This window comes from Narcine bancroftii, chromosome 5 (genome assembly GCF_036971445.1).
Source record: "Narcine bancroftii isolate sNarBan1 chromosome 5, sNarBan1.hap1, whole genome shotgun sequence".
Taxonomy (NCBI): Eukaryota; Metazoa; Chordata; class Chondrichthyes; order Torpediniformes; family Narcinidae; genus Narcine; species Narcine bancroftii.
The window spans coordinates 66,091,320-66,117,971 of record NC_091473.1 but is presented as its reverse complement, the minus strand read 5'-3'; the positions used below and the strand labels follow the sequence as shown (position 1 = coordinate 66,117,971).

The 26,652-nt window shown below is 48.3% G+C and overlaps 1 protein-coding gene across 1 annotated transcript in view; it reads left to right on the top strand.

Annotated features, from left to right (window-relative positions):
- The window catches only part of LOC138765299 (ADAMTS-like protein 2), a 184,690-nt gene extending 159,073 nt beyond the window's left edge, over window positions 1-25,617 (top strand). The window contains exons 15-18 of the mRNA XM_069942343.1: window positions 5,614-5,784; window positions 8,272-8,448; window positions 12,889-13,033; window positions 23,772-25,617. Of these exons, the coding sequence (XP_069798444.1) occupies window positions 5,614-5,784; window positions 8,272-8,448; window positions 12,889-13,033; window positions 23,772-23,887 (609 nt within the window). The 3' untranslated portion in view covers window positions 23,888-25,617. The remainder of the gene's footprint in view (window positions 1-5,613; window positions 5,785-8,271; window positions 8,449-12,888; window positions 13,034-23,771) is intronic.
- The last annotated feature ends 1,035 nt before the right edge of the window (window positions 25,618-26,652 follow it).

Sequence of the window (26,652 nt, the reverse complement as noted above, 5' to 3'; positions counted from 1 at the left end):
TCACCTCTACTCCCACTGACCCTGTCACCTCTACTCCCTCTGACCCTGTCACCTCTACTCCCAATGACCCTGTCACCTCCACTCCCACTGACCCTGTCACCTCCACTCCCACTGACCCTGTCACCTTCACTCCCTCTGACCCTGTCACCTCCACTCCCACTGACCCTGTCACCTCCACTCCCACTGACCCTGTCACCTCCACTCCCACTGACCCTGTCACCTCCACTCCCACTGACCCTGTCACCTCTACTCCCACTGACCCTGTCACCTCTACTCCCACTGACCCTGTCACCTCCACTCCCACTGACCCTGTCACCTCTACTCCCACTGACCCTGTCACCTCTACTTCCACTGACCCTGTCACCTCCACTCCCACTGACCCTGTCACCTCTACTCCCACTGACCCTGTCACCTCCACTCCCACTGACCCTGTCATCTCCACTCCCACTGAGTCTCTGTCACCTCCACGTCCACTGACCCCCTGTCACCTCCACTCCCACTGACCCTTTGTCACCTCCACTCCTACTGACCCTTCTGTCACCTCCACTCCCACTGACCCTGTCACCTCCACTCCCACTGACCCTGTCACCTCCACTCCCACTGACCCTGTCACCTCCACTCCCACTGACCCTCTGTCACCTCCTCTCCCTCTGACCCTGTCACCTCCACTCCCACTGACCCTGTCACCTCCACTCCCACTGACCCTGTCACCTCCACTCCCACTGACCCTGTCACCTCCACTCCCACTGACCCTGTCACCTCTACTCCCACTGACCCTGTCACCTCTACTCCCACTGACCCTGTCACCTCTACTCCCTTTGACCCTGTCACCTCCACTCCCACTGACCCTGTCATCTCCACTCCCACTGAGTCTCTGTCACCTCCACTTCCACTGACCCCCTGTCACCTCCACTCCCACTGACCCTTTGTCACCTCCACTCCTACTGACCCTTCTGTCACCTCCACTCCCACTGACCCTGTCACCTCCACTCCCACTGACCCTGTCACCTCCACTCCCACTGACCCTGTCACCTCCACTCCCACTGACCCTGTCACCTCCACTCCCACTGACCCTCTGTCACCTCCACTCCCTCTGACCCTGTCACCTCCACTCCCACTGACCCTGTCACCTCCACTCCCACTGACCCTGTCACCTCTACTCCCACTGACCCTGTCACCTCCACTCCCACTGACCCTGTCACCTCTACTCCCACTGACCCTGTCACCTCTACTCCCACTGACCCTGTCACCTCTACTCCCACTGACCCTGTCACCTCCACTCCCACTGAGTCTCTGTCACCTCCACAACCACTGACCCTCTGACACCTCTACTCCCACTGACCCTGTCACCTCTACTTCCAATGACCCTGTCACCTCCACTCCCACTGACCCTGTCACCTCCACTCCCACTGACCCTGTCACCTTCACTCCCTCTGACCCTGTCACCTCCACTCCCACTGACCCTGTCACCTCCACTCCCACTGACCCTGTCACCTCCACTCCCACTGACCCTGTCACCTCCACTCCCACTGACCCTGTCACCTCTACTCCCACTGACCCTGTCACCTCCACTCCCACTGACCCTGTCACCTCCACTCCCACTGACCCTGTCACCTCCACTCCCACTGACCCTGTCACCTCTACTCCCACTGACCCTGTCACCTCTACTCCCACTGACCCTGTCACCTCTACTCCCACTGACCCTGTCACCTCCACTCCCACTGACTCTGTCACCTCCACTCCCACTGACCCTGTCACCTCTACTCCCACTGACCCTGTCACCTCCACTCCCACTGACCCTGTCATCTCCACTCCCGAGTCTCTGTCACTTCCACTTCCACTGACCCCCTGTCACCTCCACTCCCACTGACCCTTTGTCACCTCCACTCCTACTGACCCTTCTGTCACCTCCACTCCCACTGACCCTGTCACCTCTACCTCCACTGACCCTGTCACCTCTACTCCCACTGACACTGTTACCTCCACTCCCACTGACCCTGTCATCTCCACTCCCACTGACCCTGTCACCTCCACTCCCACTGAACCTGTCACCTCCACTCCCACTGACCATGTCACCTCCACTCCCACTGACCCTCTGTCACCTCCACTCCCACTGACCCTCTGTCACCTCCACTCCCACTGACCCTGTCACCTCCACTCCCACTGACCCTGTCACCTCCACTCCCACTGACCCTGTCACCTCCACTCCCACTGACCCTCTGTCACCTCCACTCCCACTGACCCTGTCACCTCCACTCCCACTGACCCTGTCACCTCCACTCCCACTGACACTGTTACCTCCACTCCCACTGACCCTGTCACCTCCACTCCCACTGAGTCTCTGTCACCTCCACTCCCACTGACCCTGTCACCTCCACTCCCACTGACCCTGTCACCTCCACTCCCACTGACCCTGTCATCTCCACTCCCACTGAGTCTCTGTCACCACCACTTCCACTGACCCCCTGTCACCTCCACTCCCACTGACCCTTTGTCACCTCCACTCCTACTGACCCTTCTGTCACCTCCACTCCCACTGACCCTGTCACCTCTACCTCCACTGACCCTGTCACCTCTACTCCCACTGACACTTACCTCCACTCCCACTGACCCTCTGTCACTTCCACTCCCACTGACCCTGTCACCTCCACTACCACTGACCCTGTCACCTCCACTCCCACTGACCCTCTGTCACTTCCACTCCCACTGACCCTGTCACCTCCACTCCCACTGACCCTGTCACCTCCACTCCCACTGACCCTGTCACCTCCACTCCCACTGACCCTCTGTCACCTCCACTCCCACTGACCCTGTCACCTGCACTGCCACTGACCCTGTCACCTCCACTCCCACTGACACTGTTACCTCCACTCCCACTGACCCAGTTACCTCCACTCCCACTGACCCTGTCACCTCCACTCCCACTGACCTCTGTCACCTCCACTCCCACTGACCCTGTCACCTCCACTCCCACTGACCCTGTCACCTCCACTCCCACTGACCCTGTCACCTCCACTCCCACTGACCCTGTCACCTCCACTCCCACTGACCCTGTCACCTCCACTCCCACTGACCTCTGTCACCTCCACTCCCACTGACCCTCTGTCACCTCCATTCCCACTGACCCTGTCACCTCCACTCCCACTGACCCTGTCACCTCCACTCCCACTGACCTCTGTCACCTCCACTCCCACTGACCTCTGTCACCTCCACTCCCACTGACCCTCTGTCACCTCCATTCCCACTGACCCTGTCACCTCCACTCCCACTGACCCTGTCACCTCCACTCCCACTGACCCTGTCACTTCTACTCCCACTGACCCTGTCACCTCTACTCCCACTGACCCTGTCACCTCTACTCCCACTGACCCTGTCACCTCTACTCCCACTGATCCTGTCACCTCTACTCCCACTGACCCTGTCACCTCTACTCCCACTGACCCTGTCAACTCTACTCCCACTGACCCTGTCACCTCCACTCCCTCTGACCCTGTCACCTCCACTCCTTCTGACCCTGTCACCTCCACTCCCACTGACCCTGTCACCTCTACCTCCACTGACCCTGTCACCTCTACTCCCACTGACCCTGTCACCTCTACTCCCACTGACCCTGTCACCTCTACTCCCACTGACCCTGTCACCTCCACTCCCTCTGACCCTGTCACCTCCACTCCCACTGACCCTGTCACCTCCACTCCCACTGACCCTGTCACCTCCACTCCCACTGACCCTGTCACCTCCACTCCCACTGACCTCTGTCACCTCCACTCCCACTGACCCTCTGTCACCTCCACTCCCACTGACCCTGTCACCTCCACTCCCACTGACCTTGTCACCTCCACTCCCACTGACCCTGTCACCTCCACTCCCACTGACCCTGTCACCTCCACTCCCACTGACCCTTTCACCTCTACTCCCACTGACCCTGCCACCTCCACTCCCTCTGACCCTGTCACCTCCACTCCCACTGACCCTGTCACCTCCACTCCCACTGACCCTGTCATCTCCACTCCCACTGACCCTGTCACCTCCACTCCCACTGACCCTGTCACCTCCACTCCCACTGACCCTGTCACCTCCACTCCCACTGACCCTGTCACCTCCACTCCCACTGACCCTGTCACCTCTACTCCCACTGACCCTGTCACCTCTACTCCCACTGACCCTGTCATCTCCACTCCCACTGAGTCTCTGTCACCTCCACTTCCACTGACCCTCTGTCAACTCCACTCCCACTGACCCTGTCACCTCCACTCCCACTGACCCTGTCACCTCCACTCCCACTGACCCTCTGTCACCTCCACTCCCTCTGACCCTGTCACCTCCACTCCCACTGACCCTGTCACCTCCACTCCCACTGACCCTGTCACCTCCACTCCCTCTGACCCTGTCACCTCCACTCCCACTGACCCTGTCACCTCCACTCCCACTGACCCTGTCACCTCTACTCCCACTGACCCTGTCACCTCTCCTCCCACTGACCCTGTCACCTCCACTCCCACTGACCCTGTCACCTCCACTCCCACTGACCCTTCTGTCACCTCCACTCCCACTGACCCTTCTGTCACCTCCACTCCCACTGACCCTCTGTCACCTCCACTCCCACTGACCCTCTGACACCTCCACTCCCACTGACCCTTCTGTCACCTCCACTCCCACTGACCCTCTGTCACCTCCACTCCCACTGACCCTCTGACACCTCCACTCCCACTGACCCTTCTGTCACCTCCACTCCCACTGACCCTTCTGTCACCTCCACTCCCACTGACCCTCTGTCACCTCCACTCCCACTGACCCTTCTGTCACCTCCACTCCCACTGACCCTTCTGTCACCTCCACTCCTACTGATCCTTCTGTCACCTCCACTCACACTGATCCGCTGTTACCTCTAATCCATCCTGGTGATGTGAGAATCCATTTTTTCCTACACATTCCTGCTTGCCTATGGAAAGGTGGTGGTGAACCCCCTGTGTTTCTCCCCCCCTTGGAAGATTTGTGGCATGAAGGGTGAAGTGATTTCTCAATCAGAATGATGCATAATTGCCATTTTGCTGATGTTCATTACACCTACACCATTTGACTCAGGGCCTGAATCAGGCCGATCAGTCCATCGAGTCTGCTCCCATTCAAATTATAGCTGATGTATTTTCCCTCTTAATCCCACTCTCCTGCCTTCTCCCCATAACCTTTGACAAGAACTTATTAACCTCATCTTTAAATCTACCCAAGGACTTGGCCTCCACAACCATCTGTGGCAACAAATTCAACAGATTCACCACCATCTGGCAAAAGAAACTTCTCCTCATCTCTGTTCTAAAGTGACTTCTTTTACTTCTGAAAGTTTGCTCTCTGGTCCCATCTTCTCTACATCCACTCTATCCAGGCCTTTCAATAGTCCAAATGTTTCAATCAAATCTCAACTCCATCTAGTACAGGCCCTCGAGCATGCACCCTCTCATCCCCTTGATCCTACTCGTAAACCCGTTGCCCTTCAAGATGGGAGAGAAGACTGATTAGGGAGGGGTGGCTAGTCTAGCCTTGTGGGCTCGGCTCTGCATGAGGGTCTCCTGCCTTTGCTGACTCTTAGCTTTCCATTCTGCTCTACCATGGAAGTGCTCAGGAGCGTGCGGCATAGGCCGGATGATGCGATATGTGGTTTGCCGGGACAACGAAGGGATGCTCCTGCCGGACTCTCAGTGTGATGTGATGACCAAGCCACTGGCAGTGCACCCCTGTGGAGATAAAGACTGCCCCCCCCATTGGGTGTCACAGGAATGGGACCAGGTAGGTGAGCATGCATGGGCGGAGTGGGTTCTAGGTCTCAGTGCTGGCAATCTGGTTCCCTGCCTCGGCAAGCACCCTTCCTGTGGCTCCCTGCTCCCCCATTTCTAGTGGCAGACTGGAGGCCTGAGTGAGAGGAGCACAGGAGGGCCGAGAAAACACCTGGAATCGCGAGTGTGAGACTGGGATGAACTGGATAACCGCTGAGAGGGACTGACTTTCACACTTCAACTCTATAAAGTTGGCAGCTGGACGGTCATCCCTGCCAGCTTTCACAGATGTGGCATGAAGTCAACGGCAGCTGTGGAACGAAGTGCCTGCACATCTCAGCAGGACAGAAGTGCCATTGGGCAGCTGGCATTGCTGAAAATAAGCAGGGCTTTTACAGGGAGGGGGAACTGGTTGAAGTCAATGTGACCTTCATGAATGTGTCCAGGGGCTCTGTGATGACCTGGCAGTAATTTATGACTTGAACCTTGAATGATAGATGTGTGAAAGATATTCCAGCTTCGAGAAGGACCTTTCCATTCAGATCTGTCATGAGCTGGTATCACACTGAAAGGAGTGTGAATGAAGGGAGTCTGGGTGGGTGTCGATGGGGACGTCTGGGTGTCGATGGGGATGTCTGTGTGTCGGTGGGTCAGTCTGTGTGTCGGTGGGTCGGTCTGGGTGTCGGTGGGTCGGTCTGGGTGTCGGTGGGTCGGTCTGGGTGTCGGTGGGTCGGTCTGGGTGTCGGTGGGTCGGTCTGGGTGTCGGTGGGTCGGTCTGGGTGTCGGTGGGGACGGTCTGGTGGGGACGGTCTGGGTGTCGGTGGGGACGGTCTGGGTGTCGGTGGGGACGGTCTGGGTGTCGGTGGGGACGTTTTGGGTGTCGGTGCGGATGGTGTAGCTGAGGGTTGGTGTGGGTTGGGAGGGTGTGGGCGGGGACAGTGTGAGTGGTGAGGGTGGGATGTGGGTGTGGATGAGGGTCTGGGTGTGAGGAGGTCAGTTTGGGTAGGGAGGGTGTGGGTGCGGACAGTCTAGGTGAGGGTCTGGGTATGGGTGGAGATGGTTTGGGTGAGATCCTGGGTGTTTGGAGACGGAAAGGGAGCAAGGCTGTAGGGCAGCGTTGAAACCGGACTGAGTTTTGAGACACTGGTTAGCTTGTGCCCCTCACAGCTGTGTTCATCCCTGCACTGGAGATCTTACCTCATCAAAGCTAGAATACATGGGCGTTCAGCTGTGAGTTTAGGTGTCTGCGAGGTTGATGTGTAGCTCTAGCATTCTTCTCCCTCCTTCCTGCATTCATTGGGAGAGTGGAGCGAATGGACCAAATATTTACTCTGAGTGAGCCCTCTGCAGCTGAACTACAGTGAGCCCGCCCGAGTTGTGGGCACAAAGTGGACCTGAACAGCATTTTCTGTGAAACAGCAATGTGGAGGGACACAATGGGAGCTGTACCTGTGACTTGCATTGGGTCCAGTCAGCATCTCCAGGCTGGGGCAGGCTTTCCAGCAGGAATTTGATGGCCAAGAGAGGGGGGAGCCTTGGCGGGGAATTGAAATGGAAGTGGTAGATGGAAGGAGACTTTACCCAGAAGCCCATGACCTGCACAAACTCCCTGGTGGACCAGCCCCTTTGGCTGACTCTCCAGGAATATGTCTTTCAGCTCACCCTGAGTCAGTCTTTGTTTTGCTTGAGGATTTCGCCAAATGATCAGGCATGAGGGCACGAGGCCAATTGGCCCTTCGACCCATCGAGTCTGCTCAATCTACACTGATGCTGCAATGAGCTCATGTTATTCTCCTCACATCCCCATCTGCTCCTCCTGATTCCACCACTCATATACAAGGGTCAACCGACAGAGGCCAATTAACCTTCACGACTTTGGGATGTGGGGAAAAAAATCCAGAGTACTCTAAAGTCCAGTGCAAACTCCACTCAGAATTTTATTTTGTGTACCTATTGTCTCTTTTACTTCATTTGGGTTTTACTATGATAGTTTTCCTTTACAAGTGAACCTCTCATTGTTAATATAGATCAGGGATTGCTCCAACACCACAGAAGGATTATTTGCATGTTTACAGATTCATTTTTCTACAATAGGATAACTGAATATTTATTATTGGTCCCTTTTTAATTTAATTGTGCACCATTGTGCTGTTTGCTAGTGCACGTTTGGATGTAGCATATAAGAATATCAGTGCATCTGCACAATGTGCACGATGTCAAAGTTTTTAGCATTGTTTTTATTATTCAGAGGTCGAGACCGAATCTGGGTCTCTGGTGTCGTGTCTCCACCACAGAGCCACTCCTTGGCTCTGGACAGCTGTGAGGGGATTGGTGCTGATGAGTGACTTCATCACACTGAGACCTCATTTGTGGGATGCAGAACTTTCTGGGGGCTGAGTTGGATGAGGGTTGTTTGAACTTCACTGGAGGTGATGATGGAGTTGGCTCTTCAGCTCCTTCTGGTGTCTGACTTCAATAAACACAGGCCGTCCTGTTTCAGTGCAATGCTACATGTGGTCGTGGGAGAAAAAGCCGAAGGATTCTGTGCGCTGGCTTGGAAAACGGGATGTACCGGGAGTATGAGGAGGATCAATGTGTACACAGCGCAAAGCCAGACAAGGAAGCAGCCTGCTTTGAGAGGCCCTGCTCAAAGTGGTTCAAAACATCCTGGTCGCAGGTGAGCCAACCCAATGATCCATACAAGTTGTTGAGAAATGAAGGGGTTCAGGTGTAGCCTTGGGAAAGAGCATGGTGGTGGTTCACAGATTATCTGGGAATGGCATCAGAAAGACTTTATTACCAGAGCTGCCATAAAATCTGCCTGACTGGGTGATGGAGAATGCGGTCTATAGATGTTTGTTGGGTCAAGATTACAAGGTATGGGATGGAGGGGTTTACCTGAGTGGCAGTACACATTACCATTGATCCAGTTAAATGATAGGGCAGACTGAAGGGGTTTATTTGCTCTGCTCCACAATCATTCTCCAGATCCAGTGGGAACATTAAAAATCTTGGATTAATGGCCATACTCCGCCCATAATGCATTGATCCTTATTACCACTCCATGTCAATTTTAAAATTGAAGCTGGCCATGGAAAAAGGAAATGCCAGAGTTGAGCTGCATAAAGCAATGAACACAGCACTCAACATCAGGAAAACCTTCCTGCCCTCTGTACACCCATCTACACCTCCTGCAACTTGGGAAAGGCCATATTGGAGAACCTTCACACCCCAGGCACACTCTTTTCTCCCACCTCCCATAGGAGAGAAGGTTTGAGTGTGAAGGCACACACCAGCAACCATTAAGACAGTTTCTTCCCAGCAGCCATCAGGCTCCTGAATGAATCCCACAACAATGCTCTCATGCTGCCCTTGCTGTGAAGTGACACCATATTCTGTAACTCTTTCCCCTCTGCTTTGAATAGCTGTGTGAATAATGGAATTAACTTGCTAGAATGCACACAGAAGAGGTATCTGTGACAAATAAACTTAAAGTTGAGGGAGATGGACAGGGAAGTCCATGGAGGGTAGGTTTATCTGAGCAGGGTGTGAAACAGGTGGTTGCTTTGCCAAGGTCTGGCGCTGCCCGGGACAAGTTTCTATCCCACTGTTTGTGGCCAATATGGACATTGGGCCAAAGGGCCTGTTTGCATGCTATGATGAAGACGGAAAAGTAGGATGCAGGACAGCCCTTCTGTCCCGAACATGAGGCTAAGTTACATGGGCATGACCAGAAAGCTGCAGACACAGCTGTCACAACTGGTGCCCTGCCTGAGAACATTCATGACTGGCTGCCTTCAGCTGCCCTTGATCTGGTGCTGACAGGAAGGATCAGCCTACGTAATCAACACAGAGATTCACCTCACCAGTAGCTGCTCCCAGTTGATGGTAAAATCAGGTAAAATGAAAAGTTGGGAGGTACCATCCACGTGCATTTGTGATATTGATCTTTCACTGTTGTCAAGAACTCATCTGTGAATAAGTCCTGTATTATGAAGCAATGTATCACATGATCTAGCTCATTCAAGGCCACAGAGGAGATCCCCACTTCTAATCCAGTCCTGGCACATTGGAGAGAGGGTATTCTCAGCGGCCTGACCTTGGTATCACATTTGACTCCCATTTGGGATTCTGTGAACATCTATTTCTAGTGCCAACATCGAACTGTGGAGGGAGTCAACAGTTCAAGCAGCACCTTGTGGGGAGAAACCGTGGACATATTGGGTCAGGATACTTCATCAAGCAATGTCAACAGATCCTCTTTACCCCACAGATGCTGCTTGAGCAACAAACTATCTTGACAAAGGGTTCTGTCCTGAAACATCAACCGTTCCTTCTCTCCAGCAGACACTGCTCAAGTCACTGAGTCCCTCCAGTAGAGTGTCTGTTGCTGTATCTGCATCCTGTTTCCACTTGGTCAGGTCCCTTACTTTGCTCAAGGGTTGCTGAAACCCTGATCTGCACTTCGCAAACCTTTGCCGACAATGAAACAGAAGGTCATTTGGCCTGTTGGTGCATTCCCAAGAGTTTCATTTGTGACCCCTCTCCTTATTTGCTGTCACCATGCTACCAGCTCCCCTCTGATTCTACAGCCAATCACCAGCACTACAAGGGAGTTTGCACTTATCAGTTAAGGTATCTGTAGAAGGCGTGAAGCAAGGCTGTGTTCTCGCACCAACCCTCTTTTCAATCTTCTTCAGCATGATGCTGAACCAAGCCATGAAAGACCTCAACAATGAAGACACTGTTTACATCCGGTACCGCACGGATGGCAGTCTCTTCAATCTGAGCCTGCAAGCTCACACCAAGACACAAGAGAAACTTGTCCGTGAACTACTCTTTGCAGACGATGCCGCTTTAGTTGCCCATTCAGAGCCAGCTCTTCAGCGCTTGACGTCCTGTTTTGCGGAAACTGCCGAAATGTTTGGCCTGGAAGTCAGCCTGAAGAAAACGGAGGTCCTCCATCAGCCAGCTCCCCACCCTGACTACCAGCCCCCCCACATCTCCATCGGGCACACAAAACTCAAAACGGTCAACCAGTTTACCTATCTCGGCTGCACCATTTCATCAGATGCAAGGATCGACAACGAGATAGACAACAGACTCGCCAAGGCAAATAGCGCCTTTGGAAGACTACACAAAAGAGTCTGGAAAAACAACCAACTGAAAAACCTCACAAAGATAAGTGTATACAGAGCCGTTGTCATACCCACACTCCTGTTCGGCTCCGAATCATGGGTCCTCTACCGGCATCACCTACGGCTCCTAGAACGCTTCCACCAGCGTTGTCTCCACTCCATCCACAACATCCATTGGAGCGCTTTCATCCCTAACGTCGAAGTACTCGAGACGGCAGAGGTCGACAGCATCGAGTCCACGCTGCTGAAGATCCAGCTGTGCTGGGTGGGTCACGTCTCCAGAATGGAGGACCATCACCTTCCCAAGATTGTGTTATATGGCGAGCTCTCCACTGGCCACCGTGACAGAGGTGCACCAAAGAAAAGGTACAAGGACTGCCTAAAGAAATCTCTTGGTGCCTGCCACATTGACCACCGCCAGTGGGCTGATATCGCCTCAAACCGTGCATCTTGGCGCCTCACAGTTTGGCGGGCAGCAACCTCCTTTGAAGAAGACCGCAGAGCCCACCTTACTGACAAAAGGCAAAGCAGTAAAAACCCAACACCCAACCCCAACCAACCAATTTTCCCCTGCAACCGCTGCAACCGTGTCTGCCTGTCCCGCATCGGACTTGTCAGCCACCAACGAACCTGCAGCTGACGTGGACATTTACCCCCTCCATAAATCTTTGTCCGCGAAGCCAAGCCAAAGAAAAGAAGAAGAGAAGGAAAACTGGAGCACCCAAGGCAAACCCACAAGATCATGGGACAAAGTCACAAGCTCCAAACAGACCAGCACTGAGATCCCTGATTGGAATTGTGAGGTTAATGGCACTACTTGCTGCACCACGCCATTGAATTTAGTGCATGATCTTTGACGCTCTCTCCCAACTCCTTTTATTTGAATCCGGCACTGTGTGTCTGTACATTCTCCCTGTGACCTGTGTGGGTTTCATCTTTTCCTCCCACCCTCCAAGTACAGGGGTTGCAGCTTAATTGTTGTATTTGGGTAGCATTGGCTTGTGGGCCAGTCGGGCCTGTTACCGTGCTTTGTTTAGATTTTATAAATTCAACCACATCTTTCTCACCCAGCATTGTGGCGTTACACTAGCTGTTGGCTAAGAAGTGCTCAGTGTTAAAGTTCTTGTCATTCATTCAAAGCCATGGTTGTAGAATTATACTACATAGAACCAGGCCCTTCGATGCACCCTGTTAATGCTGATCTCCGTATCCATCTATACTCAAGTAGATTCCAAGCACAATCGTCTCAATATTTGTTACTCTGCCTCTTCCACTTTCTCAACATTCCATCTGAATGAAGGAAATTCCTCCTTGTATTCCTTTTAAACTTCTTGCTCCTTACCTTAAAACAATGTTCTCTAGTTACAGATACCTTTGCATTGGAAAAAAGTTTACAACTGTCTACCCTGTCTATATCCCTCAGGAACTGAGGTTCACATTAGCTGTCTGCTGGCCTTTGCCCTTTCGCTGCTACTTAATATTTACTATTGCTTCTTTGAAATGTCTTGTCGGAAGAAAAGGCTATATAGAAAATTAATGAGAACTGTGGGTTGGCAGAGACTTGATGGGCTGAATTGCCTCCTGGTGTAAAGAAATGTGAGGTACCAAAAAAATTGAAATGTGACTCATTTGTTCTGTTGAAGTTGCAGTCACTGTTGTTCTACTTGAACACTCAAGTAGGACCTTAACTCCACACTGAACCTGCCTTCTGGCTAGCCGGAGAGGGCTCATGTTCTAATAATAGGATATGAGATGGAATTGGGCCAGGATTGGAAGTGATTTCCCACGTTACACTGAGGCATCGTATTGATGCTCTTCATTTTGATGGCATAATTAGTGTCCCATATTTTTGCAAGGGATATTGTTTTGAGGTGGTTCTCTGAGACTATTGGTCATTTAAGTGGCCACAGGTTGCACCTGCAGAAGGCAACCTGCAGATGGCAGAGTGATAGCTAACAATTTATTTTCTTCTGGCACAGTGCAGTAAGACGTGCGGCAGTGGTGTCAAAGTTCGAGAGGTGAAATGCTACCAAGGAGATGAGATTGGACAAGGATGTGATCCATCCACGAAACCAGAGACAAAAGAGAAGTGTGAAGTTCAGCCTTGTCCAACAGATGCACCAGGTAAGAGTCAAAGAAAGGCAAGGCATGCAATGTAAATCAAATTCACATGCGGACCTGAATCAACAATTCAATTCACGTGTGGATCTGAACCAATGCTCATGTGGATCTGAATCACCAATCCAATTCTCATGTGGATCTGAATCATAATCCAATTCACAATCAACAATCCATAGAACCATAGAACAACACAACACAGAAAACAGGCTCTTCAGCTCTTCCAGTCTGTTTCAAACTATTATTCTCCCTAGTCCCACTGACCTGCACCCAATCCATAGCCCTCCATACCCTTCCCATCCATGTACCTGTCCAAATTATTCTTAAATGTGAAAATTGAGCCTGCATTCACTACTTCAGTTGACAGTTCACTGAACACACCCACGACTGTCATTGGAAAAAAAATTCCCCCTAAACTTTCCCCTTTCACCCTTAACCCATGTCCTCTGGTTTGTATCTCACCGAACCTCAGTGGGAAAAAAAGCCTACTTGCATTTACTCTATCTATAATCCCTCATAATTTTGTATCCTTCTATCAAATCTCTCCTTATTCAGGGAATAAAGTCCTCACCTGTTTAACCTTTCTGTGTAACTCAGTTCCTGAATTCCCGCAACATCCTAGTAAATTTTTTTTGCACTCTTTCAATCTTATTGATATCTTTTTTGTAGTTAGGTGACCAAAACTGCACATAATGCTCCAAATTTGGTCTCACCAATGTCTTATACAACTTTGCCACAACGTCCCAACTCCTATTCATAAAGGCCTATATCCCAAAAGCTCTCTTAACAACCCTATCTACCTGTGACACCACTTTCAGGGAATTATATATCTGTATTCCCAGACCCCTCTGTTCTATCGCACACCTCAGTGCCATATCATTTACTGTGTATGTCCTACCTTGGTTTGTCTTTCCAAAATCCTTTTAAAGTTCGCATGCATTAAAGTTCATCTGCCATTTTTTTTTTGAGCTAATTTTTCCAACTGGTCCAGATCCCTCTGCAAGCTTTGAAAGCCTTCCTCCAAGCTTTATGTCACCTACAAACTTGCTGATCCAATTTATCGCATTGATATCGATGATCTGGATGATAATCAACAATTGTTCCAACACCGATTTCTGAGGCCTAGTTACAGGGCTCCAGTTTGAGAAGCCATTGTCCACTACTCCTCTGTGCCTTCTCCTGTATAGCCAATGTTGAATCCAGTTTACTACCTCACCATGAATACTGAGCATCTGAACCTTCCAGACTAACCTCCCATGTGGGACCTTGTCAAAGGCCTTACTTAAGTCCATGCAGACAACATCCACAGCCTCTCCTGCATCAATGTTCTGGTAAACTCCACAAGGGGCACCATGGTTGGCATAGCAGTTAGCGCAATGCCTTTACAGTGCCGGCAATCGGGACCTGAGTTCGAATCCCATGCTGTATGTAAGGAATTTGTACATTCTTCCAATGTCTGCAAAGATTTTCCATGGGGTTCCTGTTTCCTCCCACCATTCAAAACATACCATGATGTAGGTAAATTGGGCGGCACAAAGTTGAGGGTCAAAATGGCCTGTTACTGTGCTGTATGTCAAAAAAAATTTTAACCTAAAAAAACTCTACAAGATTATTTAAACATGACCTACAACCCACAATACAAATATTGACTATCTCTAGTCAGTCCCTGGCTATTCAAATATTTTTTATCCAATCTCTTGGGACACCTTCTAATAATTTACCTACCACTGATGTCAGGCTTACTGGCCTATAATTTCCTGAGTTACTTTTGGAACTTTTTTTAAACAATGGCATAACATGAGCTACCCTCCAATCCTCCAGCACCTCACCTGTGACTAAGAAGATTTTGGGCAGCACAGTTAATGTAGTGGTTAGTGCGATCCAGTTACAGCACCAGCGATCTAGGCTGGGGTTTGAATCCTATGCTGTCTTTAAGGAATTTGTATGTTCTTCCCATGTCTGTGTGGGTTTTCCCTGGGGGATTCAGTTTCCTCTCAGGGCCCCTACATATTCTATACTAGCCTCCCTCAAGATCCAAGGGAATACTTGTCATTCCCTGGGGATTTATCCACCCTTATTTGCTTTCAGACAGCAAACCCCTCCTTCTCTTTAATTTGTATAGGTTCAATGACCTCACTGCCTGTTCTCCTTACTTCTCTAGACTCTGCTGGTTTCCTGAGTAAATATTGATGTTTAAAAAAAAAACATTTAAGACCTCTCCATCTCTTCTGGCTCCATACATAGCCAACCACTCTGATCTTCAAAGGGAACAATTTTATCCCTTTTGCTCTTAATAGTGAAATCCCCATTATTCTGCACCTACAGGGATCGCGAATGCTGGAAATGTGAGTTTTCCGGTTGACTGAAACTCACTCTTACAATCCCTGACTAATACATTTGCATTAAGAATGCACAGTTCAAAAGACAAAACACAGGCAAAATGTAATTTGAAAAAAATCAGTATTGTAATGCTTAATTATGGAAAGTTCACTTTAATCAAGTAATTCCTGTAACTTAGAAAATTTAAAATTGAACCCTAATCACTGGCGCTGTAACAGTTGTTGCGCTGCCCAATGGTTCTCAACCTTTTTCTTCCCACTCACATACCACCTTAAGCAATCTCTTACTAATCACAGAGCAGTGATGGCATAGAGATTACTTAAAGTGGTATGTGAGTGGAAAGAAAAAAGTTGAGAACCACTGTACTAGATGCTATGCTAACCGTGCCACCATCATAATTAACCCCCTCCCCCAAGTTTACAGATTAGGCCTTACGCATATACCTAATACTAATAAAGATAAAGATTCTTACCAGGCAGGGATAGGGAGACACTTTGGGAGATTCACCCCAGTGGCGAGTGGTATAGACCAGCTCTTTATCTCGGAGTCCCGATCGGACCCTCGGCAAAACCCAACTCACTTCCATGCAAGTGTCCCATCAGGCCCTAAGTGCACCCTCCCCATATTGATGACCTGACTCACCTCCACCCAGGTGGCAACAACAAAAAGAATGCACGCTCATTAAAGAGCTTTGCTAATTCAGTATGGCAAACCTGCGCTGTCCAACAAAATCTCAGCATTCCCCCACGTGGTCCATCTGCCCAGTCTTATTTATTTGAATTTCTATTTATTTCCTCAATTTTTTTTCTCTATCTTGCCAGTTGTTCTGGTTGATTGAGTGCCAGATAATGAGGATTTTACTGCTCCTATAGAAACCCTTAGGATTTTCTTTTACATTGTCTGCCAAAGCAACCTCGTGTCTTCTTTTAGCCTTCTTGATTTCTTTAAGATTTTCTTGCATTTTTTATACTCCCCAAGTACCTCATTTGCTCCTTGTTTCCGATACACTTCTCGCTTCTTCATAACCAGAAGCCCAATATTCCTTGAAAACTAAGGTTCCTTATGCGTGATAGCTTTGCCTTTAATCCTAACAGGAACATATAAACTTTGTAATCTCAAAATTTTGCCTTTGAAGGTTTTCCACTTACCTCACACATCCTTGCCAGAAAACAACTGATCCCAATCCACACATTCTAGATCCTTTCTCATATCCTCAAAAGTGGCCTTTCTCCAGTTTTGAATTTTAACCCAAGGCCCAGACCTATCCTTATCCATAATTAGCTTGAAACTAATGACATTATGATTGCTGGACTCAGAATGATCCCCTACACATACTTCTTCTGGCCTCTGTCTTGTCTGGTTCCCTAATATGGGATCCAATATTGAATTCTCTCTTGTTGGTACCTCCATACATTGATTTAGAAAACTTTCCTGAACACATTTGATAAACTCTAAGCCATCCAGCCCTTTTACAGTCTGGGACTCCCAGTGAAGATGTGTAAAGTTGAAATCTCCTACCATGTTTCCTGCAGCTGTCTGCTATCTCTCTACAGATTTGCACCTCCAATTTTCGCTGACTTTTGGGAGGTGTATAATACAACCCTATGAGTGTGGTTATGGCTTTCCTGTTCCTCAGCTCCATCCATCTAGTTTCAGTAGATGAATCCTCTGGTCTGTTCTTTCTGAGTATAGTTGTGATATTTTTCATAACTATATTTTTCTAATTCACATGTGGACCCAAATTATCAATCAAATTCACACATGGAATTGAATTAACAAGCCAATTGAAACTCATGAATGAATTCCCAATTTAATTTGCCATTTGGACCGGAATCAACAAACTTATTCACAAGTGAACCTGAGGCAACAATACCTGTGAATGAATCACCAATTCAGTTTGCCACTGGGACCTTAATCACCAATGGCAAACCAGTCATACCCATGAATCAACAACCCAATTTATAGCTGGGCAAGAATGACCAATTCAGTTCACTGTCAGCATTAAATGATCATTACATTACTGAATCCTCCTATTTGAATGCAAGCACAGAACCTTTTCCCGCTTTATCTGGTACGTGTGAGTGTTGTGGAAATTGTTTGTCCCTTGCTTTATTTTATTGTCTTGTTATCCCATGGGGCAACCTGGCAGTTATTAGGATGATGAAATGCCATCTGCATCAGTTACTGCTGTCTGTTCTGTGCCTCTCCTTTGAGTGCCCTGTTGTGGAGTACCATTGTGTTTACTGGCTGGTTTGTCCAGGAAATGGTTACTGCTGACAGGAAAGCTAAAATTGGGGAGAACACAGAACGTAGAAACCTACAGTGCAGTGCAGGCTTTTTGACCCAAAGTGTTGTACCAACATAATAACAAAGTGCCTAGAATTTCCCTTCTGCAAAATCCTCCATTTTTTTTCAGTTCCATGTACCTATATAATAGTCTCTTAAAAGATCCTATTGTATCTGCCTCTACCACCATTGCCAGGAGCACATTGCAAACACCCATCACTCTCTGTGTGAGGAACTTGCCTCTTACATCCCCACCTGTACTTACTCCAGAAGTAAAACATGAAAATATGTAGACACTGTGGTTGAAGTAAAAGCACAATGTTGGAGAAACTCAGCAGGTCAAACAGAGATCTTTATGTTATCATACTGTAATGGCTACTACGGTAGATGCTACTAAATAAAGGCAAACACACACAAAGGTAGTCAACTTGAGACTGGTTTATTGCAGACATACCTTTTATTCCCTGCCTGTTAATGAGCTCGTTAGTGAACAGCTGCAGGTCCACAGGACCAGCAGGTTAAAGCTATCAGCCATTGGTGCCCCGTGCCTTTAGGCAGGGGCTTCATCTGATCCACTTGCTGCACTTTGGTGCCCAGCACTGCTAGCCCGCGATGTGTCAGGTAAGTGTGTGAACTGACGGTGGCGGTTTGCAATACCGCACTGTGTGCCCACTATATCATCTCCACCCCCCCCCCCCCAAGAATTGTCACCATAACTTAAGATGCCAGATACGCTTGACTTAGGTGGACATCCACGTTGCCTAGGTTGAGGGCACTGAATTGGCGAAGTAGGGTCCATGTGGGCAGGTTTAAGTCTGTCCAGGCTGAAAAGCTGCAGATACCCTCCGATGTCTAATGTATATACCACTCCATCTCTTTTAACCATGCAAAATGGTCCTTCATAAGGTTTTAGTAACGGTGTCCCTGGAACCTGTCTTCGTATGAATACAAATTCAGTGTTTAATAGTGGTTGGGGCACTTGTTGCCTAGGTTTGCCATGCCAGTTGGTAGAGGATGGTTTGCTGTTAGCAATACCATTGCGGAGTTGTTGCAGGACGTCCATGTCTGAATTGCTTGTGAAGTGAATATTGTGAAGTGAATACCATACATCAATTCTACAGACGATGCAGACAGATCTTCTTTTGGAGATGTTCATACTCCTAGTAGAACCCAAGGTAGTTCGTCGACCCAGTTGGGGCCAGTGAGTCGGGGCTTCAGTGAAGATTTAAGTTGTCGATGGAAATGTTCCACCAGGCTGTTGGATTGTGGATGGTACGCATTAGTGTGGTGCAACTGTGTACCATAAAAACAAGCCAAGGAAGCCCATTACGCCGAAGTGAATTATGGTCTGTGATCCATGGTCCAAAGTTATGTGTGTGGGCACTCTAAATCTAGCAATCCAATTTAAGATGAATGCTCTAGCACATGCCTCAGTATCACTGACTGGTAATGGAATGGCCTCTGGCCAGTGTGTGAAGCGGTCTACTACTGTGAGAATATACCTCATGTCCTGTGATACTGATAATGGTCCAACCAGATCCATGTGCACATGCTCAAATCTTCTGCGTATTGTTGGGAAAGGCTGCAGGGGTGCCTTGGTGTGGTGTTGGATTTTCACAGATTGGCAGGATGTACACGTTCGTGCCCATTGCGCGACATCTTTTTTCAGCCCATGTCATATGTACTTGTTTGACATTATTTTGACTGAAGTCTTGATGGATGGGTGTGATAGATTGTGAATGTCATCAAAAAGACGCCGAATCCAAGATAATGGGACCAATGGTTGAGGATAGCCCAATGATACATCACAAAGGAGTTCTGGACTACCTCGTTGTGGTGTCACCTGTCGAATGTCGAGTCCAGTAATAGCTGTACTGTATGCCTGTATATCCGGATCCGTGGATTGTGCCGCAGCCAGTTCAGCAATGTTAACTCCACCTTGAATATGGCACACAGTTGATCTAGAGAGCACATCTGTGACCAGATTGTTCTTTCTCGAAATGTGACGTATGTCCGTAGTAAACTCCGAAATGCAGGACAAATGTCATTGTTGACTTTGCTAAAGGCAAAAATGAACAGTTTATGGTCTGTGAATATAGTGAAATGTCGACCTTCCAAGATATAACGAAAGTGCCTTATAGCCAGATAAAGTGCTAATAGTAATCGATCAAAGGCACTGTACTTCACTTCCGCTGGTCTTAGATGATGACTAAAGAAGGCAAGGGGGTGATAATGGTCAGTGACATATTGTTCCAGAACTGCATCCACAGCTATTCCCGAGGCATCTGTGCTAAGCGTCAAACCAGCTTCAGGATTTGGAGGCGCAAGCTTTGCTGCTTTCGCTAATGTCTCTTTGGTGGACATAAATGCGGCCTCTGCCTTTGCGGTCCAGGTAATGTTTTTGTTTGGAGCAGAGATGATGTCAAACAGGGGTTGCAGGATGTCAGCAATCCCGTGAATAAATCTGTGATTAAAAATTTATCATTCCCAAAATCTTCTGTAGTCTTTTGATGGTGACAGGTCTGGAGAATGTACGGATGTCGTCTACCTTGCCTGATAATGGAAATATGCCGTCTGCTGTAATTTATGCCCTAAGAATTCTATGGTTGACTTGCCAAATTGACACATGTCAAGGTTAATTGTCAGACCAATGTCTTGGAGCTGTTGGAAAAGGCGGCGCAAATGTAGCCGATGATCTTGCTCGTTTTGACTTGCTCAAGGATGTCATCCAAGTAAATATACACAAAGTCTAAATCTCTGCCTAGAGCGTCCATAAGCCGCTGAAAAGTTTGCATGGCATTCTGTGGAATTCAAAATGGCGTAATAATTGATGCCTTGGGAATATCATTTTCATGAATCGATATCTGATGATATCCCTTAACCAAATCAATCTTTGAAAATATGCGGCAATGATTCAGATGGGCTGTGAAATCCTGTATGTGTGGAATTGGGTATCTGTCAGGTGTAGTGACATCATAAAGCCTACGGTAGTCGCCGCAGGGTCTCCATCCGCCTGTCTTCTTGGGTACCATATGCAAAGGTGAGGCCCAAGGGCTGTTTGAGTGTCGGATGATACCCAATTCTTCCATTGCTTTAAATTCTGCCTTTGCATGCCCCAATTTATCAGGTGTCAGATGATGAGCCCTGGCATGGACCGGTGGGCCTGATGTGACTATGTAATGAGACACACCATGGGCTGTTCTTGAGGCATTGAAGTTAGGGGTGAGAATATGGGGAAATTCGTTGAGTAGAGCAGTATATGTGTCCTTGTGTAATGTATGTACTCAGAGCTGTGAAACTCTCCCCTTGATTCACGCCAGTGGATATGTCTGAAAGGTGGTGGCGTGAACTAATTTTCTGCTTTTTAAGTCTACCAAAAGTCATGGGAACGTAAAAAATCTGCAGCCAAAATGGGTTGAGTGACAGAAGTGAGGACACAATTCCAATGGAACGTGGTTCCACCTATTCCGATTGCGACTCGTCTAGTGCCAAAACTTGGAATGGCAGTTCCATTCGCCACTCGCAGAGTCAAGTGGCATTGTTTATGTGTCCTTTTAAAATAGGTCAGTGGGAGCAAACTAAGTTCAGCACCTGTGTCTACAAGGAATTTGCGCTTACCTGCATTGTTCTGAAGATACAATAGGCCTACATGTATGCCAGCTGCCGAGGCCATTACTGGCAGCCGGCTCTCTCGTTTCCCGACTTCTTTTTGTAGTAGATACATGGCTGGATGCACTTATGGGCATTTTTTCCCCAGCAGCGATGGTAAAAACACCACTCTCGATGTACATCAGCACGTTCCTCTTTCTTGGATTGGACTGCAGATACAGGAGTCTGGTAGGATGCGGGAGATGCTTCTATTGCAAAAACTGGATGTATTTGAGCAGACTCTTGTATACGAGTACGATAGAGCCTGTCAGCCTCTCGAGTCACGTCATGGAGACAGTGGAAATCATGTTATCAATGGGTATGGCAACGTGAGCTGGAAGATTTGACAGAAATAAGGTTTTGAAAAGCAGACAATGGGAATGACCATCTGACAATGCGAGCATCTCATTCATCAGGTCTGATGGATTCTTGTCACCTAGGCCTTCCATGTTCAAAAGACGCATGCCATGCTCATGACTAGCAAGTTCCAATGTGTCAAGAAGAAACTGGCGGAACCTGGTGTACTGGTCTTCTGCCAGAGGATGAGCAATAAATTTGCTTACTCGCGATGCAGTGGCCGTGTCCAATGTACTCACAACATGCCAAAATTTTGTTATACCCCGAAGACGAAACTGGGTTTCAGCTTGAAGAAACCAAATTTGAGGCTGATGTGTCCAGAAAGGAGGCAAATGAAGCCCAAATGTATTAACTGTTGTGGCACCGGCAGTTGTCGCTGCTGTTGTAATGTCCTCCTTCTCCATTATGATTCAAAGTCATTGAATCTTAACTTTGGGGTCACCAATTTGTAGCGGCTACAACAGTAGATGCTACTAAATAAAGCCAAACACACACAAAGGTAGTCAACTCATTAACTGGTTTATTGCAGACACACACAGACCTTTTATTCCCTGCCTGTTAATGAACTTGTTAGTGAACAGCTGCAGGTCCACAGAACTAGCAGGATAAAGCTATCAGCCATTGGTGCCCCGTGCCTTTAGGCAGGGGCTTCATCTGATCCACTTGCTGGACTGGCGCCCAGCACTGTTAGCCCGCGATGTGTCAGGTAAGTCTATGAACTGACGGTGGCAGTTTGCAACCCACTACATCACCTTGATAAAGGGCTCAAGCCCAAAACATCATTATGTATTTTTACCTTTGCTATATAAGGGATGCTGTTTGACCTGCTGGGTTTCTGCAGCTTTGTGCTTTGACTTACTCAATTTCAGCCCAAGGGAGAAGCCTCTGGGTGAAGAACCTACTTCCAACACCCCTTCCCTCCCCCACCATAGTTATTCCCAAGCACCTTAAAACTATGCCCCCTGGTGTTAGCCATTTCACTTCTGGGGAAAAAGGCTCTGGCCATCCACACAATCAATGCCTCTCATCATTCTGTACCATTATCAAGTCACCCCTCATCCTCTATCACTCCAAGAAGAAAAGACCAAGGTCACTCAACCTATCCCCATAAGGCATACAACATCCTTGTAAATCTGTGCAGCCTCTCTGTGGTGTTCATATCTTTGGTATGATGAGGTGACCAGAACTGAACACAATATTCCAAGTAGGTGAGGTATATTTTCACATCAACACCAAAAGCAATAGTACTATTGCTGAGAAACTCATTGCCTGTAGACAATGCTGAAGGGGCTGTATAACAACAATACTTGATTGTGCTCTTCCTCCACAATTTCTTTCTGTGGGTCATGCTGCCTGTTGTACTCTGCATGGAAAATATAAAGCCGGCATTATGTCCTCCAGTTGTGCACCAGGATGTTCCATGGGACAATTTAAAAATCAGGACCATCTCCTGCTAATAAGTCCAGAGCTGATACATGGCCTGGATATGGTCAGCAGGATCACAGTGAAGAGATTTGGGTGGAATAGGTGTTAGCTGAGGGTGAGTAGAGGGAATTGTCAAGGGGAGGGGAGAATCAAAAGGAGGTGCAGGGAGAAGGTGGACAGGTGCAGCTTGTTGAGCCACCATCTTGCATTGCCAGAGATTCAGGTTTGATCCTGATCACTGGTGTTATCTTTGTGGACTTTGCATGTTTGTTCCGAGACTGTGTTGGCTTTTCCCTGGAAACTCCGGTTTCTTCCCACGTCCCAAAAGCCTGAGTGCTAACTGGTTAATTGAACACTGTGAGTTGCTCATTGTTAGAATCTGGGTGAGGTTGAGGAGAATGTCAGGGGGATAACGTTCAGGATATTGGTCGGATTAGTGTGAATGAGTGAGCATGAGCTCAATGTGCTGAAGGGTCTGTATCCTGTGCTGAATTTCTCTGCGGCGCAGCGATGCAATCAGCGGATAGAAAATAAGCTATTGATAGCCAATGTGAAATGTCTGCCTCAGCTTGTTTACCCCTCTGATACTTGATTTTTTTTAATTTTTTTATTTTTTTTTTATTTTCTGTCCCCCCCACCCCCCTCTGATACTTGATGTGAAATTTATGCCTTGCTTATTTACCCACAGATGACAACTGTCAGGATAAGGTGACAGCCAACTGTGCTCTGGTACTGAAGGTGAAACTGTGCACACACTGGTACTACAGGAAGGCCTGCTGCAGATCTTGTGAGAACAGGGCGTAGCTCCACTGACTGCACAATCCCGCAGGGAAGTATGAGGAACTTGGTTGGGAGGCAAGGGGTGGAGAGCGGGTGAAACTGTGAACAAAACCTAGAACAAAGCTTCAGCAAAGATCACAACCCAGCTGTGCATTGCTTATTGGTCTCAGTAGCTTTGACCACTCGCCCTCTCTCTCCCTCTTAACTCCCAAATCTGGCGGGTTATCCTGAAATCCCAGCTCCCGCCAGCTCTTAGCTCTGCCCTAAGATCTGAGGTCCGCCCTCTTCAGACTGCAAGCCTGGGTTATGGACACATTCAGGTTCCCCCATTCCCCTGATGCACATCGGCAGCAAGGGCTTTTCATCCAGAGTCCTCCGTGTAACTGTGACCCACCTTCCAAAACAGCCAGACATCTCACCATGGCAATCAGTCAGATCACTGGTCCATGTCTCAGTGACGGATATGGACACTCAGGTGGGTGAAGTGGTTTTGGAGGGAGTCATTTCACATTGGTCACAAACAGGAAAAAGTCATCAGAACAGTTTGGTTTTAATGTGATGATGCAGTCAGATTTGTAAATAAAATTAAAGGTTAAAAATTGGCCAACTACTAATTTGAATAACTGGACACCTGCCAACAATTGTAAGTACTGTATTGGATATTGTTTACAAGTTTATGTGGAGCCAGAAAATTAGTAATGCTCCCAGTCCCTGCAGAACCTAATCACCTACTCTTCATTGTTTTGAAGCTCAGAAGTGTGAGGGAGATGCTGTCTCTCACATTTCACCAACAACACCCTCACCCCATCCCATAGCTTTCACTCCCCACCCTCTCCATTCTGCATTGTAGCTCCCACAGAAGCAATTGAGTTTAAGATCTCAAGGTCGAGGTTACACACTGGCATTGAAGGAGCGCCAACTCCAGGCATTGCTGAATTATTTGCCCCATGAACAATGGCAGGAGGGATTGCGAAAGTACACTGTGGAAGTTCGAACATACTCCAGTACATTTTCACCACCTCTAAGCTGAGGAAGAGTACCCAGGCAGGAGAACCATGTGGCATGGTGTGACACTGCATGGGAGCAGACCCTCCACAGCGCTGCAGTCAGCAATTGACATTGTGATTCTGCATTGCATGCATTTTGGTTGCAAGTTATGCCCATACAGTCAGAATGCAAACAAAGTGACAATTATTTCCACAGTTTAACTGTAGCAACTCCTGTTTCTCCTTAAATTTAAAAATTTTTTAGACATACAGCATGATAACAGGCCATTTCAACCCACTAGTCTGTGCCGCCCAATTACACCTAATTAACCTACAACCCCCTGTTCCATGGTTGGTGTAGCGGTTAGCACAATGCTGTTACAGTACCAACAATCAGGACCGAGGTTTGAATCCCGTGCTGACTATAAGGAGTTGGTACGTTCTCCCCATGCCTGTGTGGGTTTTTCCCAAGGGTTCCAGTTTCCTTCCATCGTTCAAAATGTACCAGGGGTTGTAAATTAATTGAGTGTAATTGGGTGGCATAGGCTCATGAACCAAAATGGCCTGTTACCGTGCTGTGCGTCCAAATTTAAAAATGCTTTGGAAGATGAACAACACTTGTTTTGAATCTAAGTTTGGGACTTACTTCTGTTAGTTCAATGTAGCTCTAATATCTGACAACTAGACAGTTCACAAATTTTGCCAAGTGCTAATTGTACAGCAACCCTTTAGAAATATTTTACAATAACATCATCGATGTATTGTTGCTATATTATTGGAAACTTTTTGTACAGCAATAAATAACACTGACTTCTGGAGTGTCTCATGTTTTCTGTTGGCTTGTATGAAATGCGACAGCTCAAGGTTCTGCTGAAGCCTCTGACTCAAGTCAGATGAACCAGAAGGATCCCAGGAGTGTCCCCCTGTCAGCCATAGGCCAGCAGAACCTGCTTCTTATGCTGAAGGAGTGGTGAAGAGCAAGAGCTGGGAAGCGGACTCTGCTGTATCTGCTGATGTGTGTTGGGTACGGACTGCCTTGTCGACATGTCTTGAGGTTCAACCAGGCACAATGTTTCCAGTAGTCTGTCTGGACCACTGTTGACTTTTTCGAGCTGAGCAACAAGCTTTGATGACAAATTTAGAACAAACATTTTCATTGGCTCTCTTGGATGGTTGGTTGCATGACTTAAGGCTGACTGGTCAGTATAGAGGTGGGGCCTTCACTGCATGAGTAGTGAGGAGAAGGGGTTGGTTAATGGATAGATGAGAAAGGACACAAGGAACTGGAGGAGGAGCTGAGAAATTGGGGACTGGAGAGGGGAGGTGCGGAATTGGGACTGGAATAGGAGGTTGGGGATTGGGACTGTGGATATGGTGAATTGGCGATAAGGGAGAGAGGTGGTGTATTGGGAAATGGAGGGGGAGAGGGAGAATGGTGTAAAGAGTGAGAGTGGAGTGAAGGAAATGTGATTGGATAAATAGGGGTGGCAGGATTGCAGTGGAAGAGGGTGTGACAGACAGAATGGGACTGTGGATTGAAGGGGTCGAGAGGCGAATTGGTTGCTGGAGGAAAAGAGTGGTGCTGGCAAGAGGGACATTGGGGGAGAGAGGGATGGTGGGATTGAGAGTAAATGGAGTGGGGACTGATGACAAGAGAAGCAGTGGAAAATTATTTCCACTGATAGTCAGAGGACATAAATATCATGGGAATGATGAGTTCTCAGTGCAAGAACACAAGAAAGTTGGAGCAGGAGTAGGCCACTGGGCCCTCTAGCTTTCCCCTTCATGCAAGAAAATCAATGT